We start from the raw sequence: 8,293 nt of genomic DNA, 5'->3' as shown, positions 1-8,293 counted from the left end.
TATTTAAGGTAGGAAATTTATCAAATATCTTCATGGAACATGATCTGTACTTAATATCCTAAAGATTTTTGGCATAAAAGAAAAATCGATAATTATGACCCGTACAAATGTTTTTTGTCTTTTACTAAAAAAGTTCCTGTGCTATTTAAGAGGTTTTGTGATCCAGGGTCACATACATGCTTTTATATACAAATATAATGCATTGTTACACAAAACAAATGTTGGTTATAAAGAACAACACGTTTTTTAACTTCACCGATAACTATGTGTTATTATTTTGGAAATAGAAATGCAATATTTCTTGGATATGTGGCACAGTGGTCTTTAAAATGAAAAATGTTTGTAAATGTCTCAGGTAACATCCACATACAGTTGTAAATTGATGCACAAATAAATGTGCAGTCTACATGAATGTGCTTTTAAATAATTACCCCATTGTTCATTTCTTTGAAGAGTGTGTGTGTTTACAAATGAAAATTGATCATATGACAAACCCGAGATCTGAGCAAAAGGACACTGAGCTCTCTATCTTTACCCATTTAATGAACATTTTGAAATGCATCATCCACATTTCATCACATTTTAAGCGAGACTGACAATTTTTTGCAATTCAGTTCCTCAACTTAAATTTAGTCTTCAAGTTTTCCAATATAGTCTACAGAATCCTTTTGATCTCTTAACCTATGATGTCATATCAGCCATACGTGATTTTTGGTAAAATGAGGCTTACTGTCTCAACAAGGAACCAATAAAGAACCACAGGAAAATAAACTACAGACAAAATAGCAATAGCCTTTTCTCTCTTAGTCTTAACTATAGACTTTTAAACTATGTTTGTGTGAAAGTGTAGTAGGCCTACATATAATCTTGGGTCGATGAGTGATTTTCAATAACATTGAATTACCAGCAGTAATTGCAGTCCTCGTGGTGCGTGTGTTTGGGGGAGGAGCTCCAGATCCACGGGGTTCGGTCCACGGACACAAACAAACCGACAGCAGTGTTTGCAGTGAGCGTGGCTGTCGGATCTTGATTTCACTCCGTGATCTGTATGCAAGATGTTGGACCATCAGTACGTGTCTCCGGTCATCGAGATCTTTATTCCGGCTCTCATGAGGGAGATGGACGAGACGGGCAAGTTGCGCAAAGTAAGCTTATTTGACAGTCACCGACACGTGCGCTAAATGATTTATATACGTGAAAATTTGATGATAATGATTGATCTGGGCAGAATACCATGTAAACCACTGTAATCTGTGTATTTTTTATGTTCTTTATCATTTCACTATTTTCTATATCATTTTATATATATATTCCTTTACGGTTTGTTCTCAAACTTTTCTGTAAATGCACTCGACATAAAATTGTTGAATTAAAACGGCTCCCTTATATGATGACAAGTTGTGTCTATGATGTTAGTCATGTTTTGTATTTGCGCACTACCGTGTTTAGTTTCTCCGTCGCTTTCCTGCGTTTCTTTTTAATTTCATCGGAACGAGACGCGTGCCGTGCGTGCGTGCGTGCGCGCGCATGCGCTGTTCATACAACGCAGCGCACCGTAAACATCGCGTTTTTAAAACAATTTAACCATTTAAGAATGTTGAAAACATGTTTTGCAAAGTGATTGTGTGTGCGTTTTGAACAAAATAACGTGTCCCGTATCGTAAAAAATTGCAATCCCCGCGATATTTGACCGCTGCTTCTGATTGGTCCATATTCCATTTTAATAAAGCAATCAATCCGCTTCAAATCAGATGTCAGGACAATTGCTGTCAACTCTTCGTAAATTCTTAAAAATTAAATATGTTTTAATCTTCTACAGTATATATTGAATATTTTGTATTACGTGAACAGGGGGCATTTGTCACACTCTATGGGGTAAGTTGTCACAACAGTACTTATTATTCTAATTTTTAAGATAACAATCGTGTTTGAAACCAACATACACACATGTTTATGGACTTGACTCCAACTTTTTTGACTCCAACCTTATCATTACTGGGGCACTTCACAACTGTGACAAGTTGACAACTTGTTCTAGACTCAAAAATCCACAAAACCGATAAACAACGAATGTGACTGTGCAAACTGACCCCAGACAGTCGTCATCACTTACAGGAAAAAGTAGAATATGATCGGACATGTTTGGTGTGTTTGCCTTTAGCTATCAGACACAGTCTGTGAATCATCCAGTGTTTTCATGGAATTGTAATAGTGTTGTCAATAAACACGTTGTTTTACGGCATATGTTCACAGTGCTGCTGATCCTGATCGAGTCTTTTGTCCCAAGAGTCTTTTAAGATAGTAGAACCAGTGTGTGGTGTGGAATCTGAGCCAGTTCTGTAGCACAGTCCAGCTGCGGGCAGAACCGTCCCAGCCAAGAGGAACGAAAAGAGAGTCACTGTGTTTCTCAAAAACACACACCGAGACCACAGCGATGTGTGTGTCCTTTAGTTAAAACAAGCTTATTTATTAGATCAAAGTTCAATATGATTGTCAATGTTTAGCTTAAAGTTTTAGATGTAAAGTGACGTGTGTGTGTGTGTGTGTGATGCTAAAAGTAGAATCACTGCTGAATCACAAGCAACATGCTTATGTCAGTCAAAGCTGTAAGCCCATAACCACACACACCTGTTACACACACATTCTATTTAAACAAGTAGGTCATAGTAGCCACATGTATGATATTGTTTGTGCTTCCTTGAGGTTCTAGAATTCTCAGACAGTTATTTAAAACACAGAGAATTCTTGAACATAAGAAGAATCGAAGTTCAGAGGTCAGAGATGGAGAGCTGAATGGAAGGATTTGTGTTCATCACAGTGAAAATATCCAGCAACAATGAAAGCTCTATAAGAAAGAGAGAGTCGAGATTAAAGCGAATCCTCATGATCCCAAAAACATAGCACACAATCCTGCCCGGCTGACCCCTGTCTGAAACACATGTGTGTCCTCTGCATGCTTAACCAGGAGCTCGCCCAGGAATGTTCTCCACCCTCACCCACTAACTCACTTTACTCTTACAAAGATTTACCAACACTATTGAAGCAAAACCTGGAATTTCTCAGGTTATTGTGTCATCTATCAAATTGAATTGAATGATTGAATTTGAGCTTCATTATTTAGTTCGAAATTATAAGTAACTTTTTATTTCATTTTTATTTATGCATTTGTCTTACAAAGCATTCAAGCCATACATTTGATTTGATATCCTCGGAATCATCCCAGAATTCTTCTGCCACGCCAATGCAATGCTCTTCCAGCTGAGTTACAGCAACCGTGTCTGTTTTTCCAACTAAACATATTTTAACCATGGAGGTTGTTGTTTTTAAGGTTTATCTTTGAAAGTTGCGCTACCGGAACAGTTTGTTCACCTAAACTGAACCGTACGTGTTATTGTTGTTATGTCTCAGATTTGCAGAGTCAGTTCACACCACTGTGAAGAGATCTTTCTTTGAACACAGACTAGTCAAAACACGCTTGAGTAACAATTACTTTTATTTCCCTCTTGCTCTCTACCTCTTTCTGATCAAGCGAGGAAACTGCATTAGGTATTCTCGTATTCAGAAGCGAAAGATTGAGCTCACAGTGGGAAATGTTTGGTGGAACTGAATGTTCTCCGTTCTTTCGTTATGGGTGGAAAACGGGAAGCTGTGAATTCTCACCCCCCCCCCCCCACATCAAGGTAGTGTTCAGAATGTTATACAAGTGTACTCTTTACTGTAAATACAAAAAACACATTTTAGACAGCAGCTTGCTACATTGTTGTCACGTGACCCTCGTTTCTTTGCATTTTGTAACCAGTTTTATATAAAAACATACAAACTTATTGGAGTCCAAAAAAATAACAAGCCTTGAAATGTTGGACACGGTGTTCTGGTCTGCGCTTTGGTTACATACGACAGATTTCGTCAAACGTGTCTGAAGTATTCTATACACACAAAACATGTGCGCAATGTGCAGTACACATCAGGAACCTCAAAAGACGACTTGAATTGTCCACTCATTAACAATTATGGAGGATGTATATGTTACCTTGACATTTCTTTGTGCTGGGGACAATAGAAACCTGTGAGTTTTGTGAAAGGCCCTGTGAGCTACTCAAAGCAGCAGGGTGTGATCTTACCTGAATTATTGCCACACCTGTTTCCTGTGTACTTATAATTCCTCTGTTAACTCAGAGCGCTTGTGTAAATACACGAGGCAAAATTAAACACAGTTATGACAGTAACATATACATTAAATAAGGTCGTTTAAGCTATTAAATAAACCCACTTGACCACTATTTTGATTGCTGAATGATTGATGATGGGAAAAATATGAATTTGATTACTTGTGAATGATTTTATTTGTAAATGCTGTGACTACATTAAACCTCTAGAGGGCGCAGTGAGAAGATCGAGTTTTCAGTAGAGTCGAGTCCATCCCCTGGCGCCCCCTGCTGGCCATTAATAGTCACAGCAGACGCACTGTAGCATCCCATGACGTTTCATTGTTCTCACGGCATAGAGATGGTTCAGTTATATTTGAGTAAATCTGTTTGACTGTTTTATTACACGTGTTATGCTATTTTTAGCTTTTCAGGTTGGAGGTTCTTTTCAATGGAAGGAAGCACTTTGTTTTACGACGATACAGCGAGTTTCAGACGCTTCACAGGAAGCTGAAAAAGATTTTGCGAGCTCCTGATTTTCCAAGTAAGAGAAACCAGCACTTGAGAACCAAACCTCTGGAGCAAAGACAACAGGAATTAGAAGACTACATCCAGGTAAGCTGTTTATATTTGCTCCGCCCAATTCTGCTACATTCCCAGAAAACTTTCATTCTTTTTTGCAACTAGAAACATTTAAAATAGAACCAAACTACATTCAGTAGATTATTGTTTCAATAGGTTTATATCTGACTCTAGCAAAATAACAACAAAATTACACAAAATATGTTTTTGTCATGCTTTGAGGTTTCTCCATTGGTTGTGAATTGCAGGTGATACTGTATCAGAACGAAATTGTTCCTCAAGAGCTTTTGGACTTCCTGCAAGTCAAACATTTCCATGCAGCCAGCAAGAACTTCAGCTCAGAGTTTGTATTTGCCTTTTACGTTGTCCTGGGCTTTGTTGTGAATAAATGTGCAGGTCTATTATGAGTAATACTCGTATTAATGTCCTCATTTTCATTTCAGCGAGAATCAGTCAGATGACTCTCTAGAACAAGATTACAGGTATGACCTACCAGAATTATCTGCTTATTTAACATTTGTGGAAGTTCAGTCGTCTATTAGATATCATTTGGAAAGCTCAACCGATTCAAGAAAGCAATTGTGATCTTGATATGTTCCTAAAGGTTTCAGTTATTTAATCAACGAGTAGTCGGGTTCTCGGCCGACCCTTACCAGTGTGAATCCAGCTCAGGTAATTCTAAAACATTTTCTCATTTCACAGATGACTTAAAATCACGGCAAAATGAAACTTTGGCTTTCTGTGCTAACTTCTTCCAGATCTTCCTGATATTGTAGTGGCGGGTGTCATGGAGGGTTTTTACCCCAGGGACGTCAAAGTGAGTTTCAAAAAGAATTGCAGTAAACCCAGTATTCCCGCAAGTGTCACCTGCGCACCGGAGCTGCCTGCGCATCCCAGAATTCCCACTATAACCATCAGCAGAAGCAACATTAGCTCGCTGCCCGAGTCGCAGAGAATATCAGCTCAAACATTTCAGTGTTAAGTCATGTTTATATGCAAGTGGAATTGAAGCCTTCAGCTTTAAGAATGTTACATGTGATGTTTATTGTTTTCTTGGAAAATCTTTACAAAACTGTAAAAAAAAGTGCAGAACTGATTCACCTCAAGTACTTAAAATATGTTTTGCACAGATAAGCACATCCATCACATACTTTGTATTTGTAAGTAATGTATTTGTAAATGATACGTCACGGCAATGTCTGCTGTACTGAATAAATGCCGATTCTAATAAAAAAAAAAGACATGAGGTTTTTCATTTATGTATCGAGTCTTCACATGGAAATGAGAATTACAGAATTTCTATTAAACGAAGACTACAACATTTTGATGGTCTCTGTAAAGTACATAAACAACACAAAGCTATTTTTAAGAAAACCTGGATCCTTTATTAAACACTTGTTCACAAAAGTAAGTTGAAGTTGGTCAGAAATTTGACCGTGTGGAATGCCTGTATGAACTGGACCCAGGATGAGCCGCTCTGCGGACCAGGACTGGTGTGTGATGGTCCCACGAAGGGGCGGAGCTTCACTGAGCTCGCACACATACACACATTAACTCCACTCGCACACTAGTGGCCCAAAATGAATTGAAATCCCCTTGTACCCCCCAAACTTAATTTACTCTTTAGCTATTGCGAAAGGCTTTTCCACATCGATCTTGCCACAGTCGTGGATGGTGACGTCTTTGAGAGGTTTATCTCGTCCGTCTGTCTTGTTGGCCTCAATCTTTTTGACTACATCCTGTAAGGAAGCAAGGAAATGCAACAAGATTTAAACTTTAGATCCTACGAGATCTTTGAATAATACTCCTTAGGCTAAATAAGGAAGAACAGATAATATCTGAGTGAAGTTGCTAACCATGCCCTCCAAGATTTTGCCAAAGACGACATGTTTGCCGTCCAACCAGGGTGTCTGGACAGTGGTGATGAAGAATTGGGAGCCGTTGGTGTCTTTACCAGCGTTGGCCATGCTGAGCCATCCTGGACCATAATGCTTCAGCTTGAAGTTCTCATCGGGGAAACGGTCGCCGTAGATGCTCTTGCCTAAATGAAGACGTGCCAGTTTTGTCAGTGGGTTAAAAATGTAATATCTGTCACATGAATCTTTAATTGAATCACAGGAAAAAGAGAGTCATCTCTAATTGACTGTTATTATGTGAAAAGCAATTTGTGAAGATGAGTGTGTGAAGAGGCGTTACCTCCGGTTCCATCTCCTCTGGTGAAATCTCCTCCCTGGATCATGAAGTCTTTGATCACTCTGTGGAACTTGCTGCCTTTATAACCGAATCCTTTCTACAAGAAAAAATCAAAGTCGATCGGTTTAATTCACTGACGTAACGGTGCTAGAAAGCGTAAATGCTTTGCACCAGTGAACTCACCTCTCCTGTGGCCAGCTGGACGAAGTTTTCCACCGTTTTGGGAACGGACTTTCCAAAGAGTCCGATAACAATACGTCCTACATCCTCATCTCCGATCCGCATGTCAAAGTAAACCTGTGAAAACAGACCATACACACGTGACCCCGAAACATCGGAACCAGAACCCGAGCGCTGCGTAATGGCGCACGAACCAGCACACAATGACGCCATTGAAATCACACAAAACCCAAATACACCGAAATTTGAAACAGTTACAAAAATAAGTAAATAAACGGATTCATTAATTTAATAAATTAAGTTTTACTTAAGGAAAGGCCTTTTATTGTTCCCATCCCCCCCCCCCCCCTGCACATTATCAGCGGGTGCATGCTAAATAAATACAATTGAACCGTTTTTTTGTGAGCAAAAACTTGAAAAATTACAAAACGGATGTATCCAAGTGTGAAAGCAATTTTCGATTCGGATTTGAATGCGCATTAGCCCACAACCCTTTTGTAACGTTACACGGGCCAGATGAAACAATGTTGCGGTCAGCATTGCAATGCGCAGCCGCGCGGCGTCTCTGTACCTTTGCCGTGACTTTCGGTCCCTTTTTCTTTTCATCGGCCTCCGATCCGCTCGGAAAGAGCAGAAAAACCACCGAGCCAACGATTAATGTGACTGCCACCAAAAACTTCATCCTCCTCTCGCAGATCCGCACCATGAACAACCCGAGAAAAAAAACTGAATGTGTGGCACTGACTGACTATGACGATTTCTGGGGCATCCGGGGCGGAGATTTGAGCTGCGCCGAGACATCGGATCAGACCACCAGGACTGATCCAGGAGCAGCTCACGTATGGAATGTCGGTAGTCAGAAGAATATAAGCTGGTCTGTGAACAGCGGCTGGAAACTCTTTGTGTCTTTGTGACGCGTCGGGACCCATCAGACGCTGATTGGATACGTTTGTTGTCTGTCTTGGACGAAACAGCCAATCAGAATCTGAAACGCGTAAAGAATGAACTGAGCCACAGCGGCTCATAGAGAAGCATCAGCGTTAAAGGGACAGGACGACATATATTTTAATGTTTTATATCATGAAGACGATATACTTCAGATTCTAAATAAAACAATACAATAAAATAATGTAATGCAAACACAAATTTGCTGGAAGACAGAGATAAATTGTTTATTTTCTTAAACTATGTGT

At 39.6% G+C, this 8,293-nt stretch overlaps 2 protein-coding genes across 2 annotated transcripts; one reads left to right on the top strand and one right to left on the bottom strand.

The window, feature by feature from the left end:
• The first annotated feature begins 960 nt into the window (after positions 1-960).
• Positions 961-5,966, top strand: snx22 (sorting nexin 22). Its single transcript, XM_056739769.1, has 6 exons — positions 961-1,145; positions 4,572-4,760; positions 4,976-5,070; positions 5,171-5,209; positions 5,332-5,399; positions 5,486-5,966. The coding sequence occupies exons 1-6, from the start codon at positions 1,056-1,058 to the stop codon at positions 5,707-5,709; spliced, it is 705 nt and encodes a 234-aa protein (XP_056595747.1). The 5' UTR covers positions 961-1,055; the 3' UTR covers positions 5,710-5,966.
• Positions 5,967-6,087: 121 nt separating this feature from the next.
• Positions 6,088-7,870, bottom strand: ppib (peptidylprolyl isomerase B (cyclophilin B)). Its single transcript, XM_056739770.1, has 5 exons — positions 7,672-7,870; positions 7,104-7,217; positions 6,924-7,017; positions 6,584-6,768; positions 6,088-6,466 (listed from the first exon to the last, which is right to left on the bottom strand). The coding sequence occupies exons 1-5, from the start codon at positions 7,804-7,806 to the stop codon at positions 6,344-6,346; spliced, it is 651 nt and encodes a 216-aa protein (XP_056595748.1). The 5' UTR covers positions 7,807-7,870; the 3' UTR covers positions 6,088-6,343.
• Between the last annotated feature and the right edge of the window lie 423 nt (positions 7,871-8,293).

The sequence above is a fragment of the Triplophysa dalaica genome, chromosome 24 (assembly GCF_015846415.1).
Source record: "Triplophysa dalaica isolate WHDGS20190420 chromosome 24, ASM1584641v1, whole genome shotgun sequence".
In the NCBI taxonomy this organism is placed as follows: Eukaryota; Metazoa; Chordata; class Actinopteri; order Cypriniformes; family Nemacheilidae; genus Triplophysa; species Triplophysa dalaica.
This window is presented reverse-complemented; position numbering and strand designations above follow the sequence as displayed.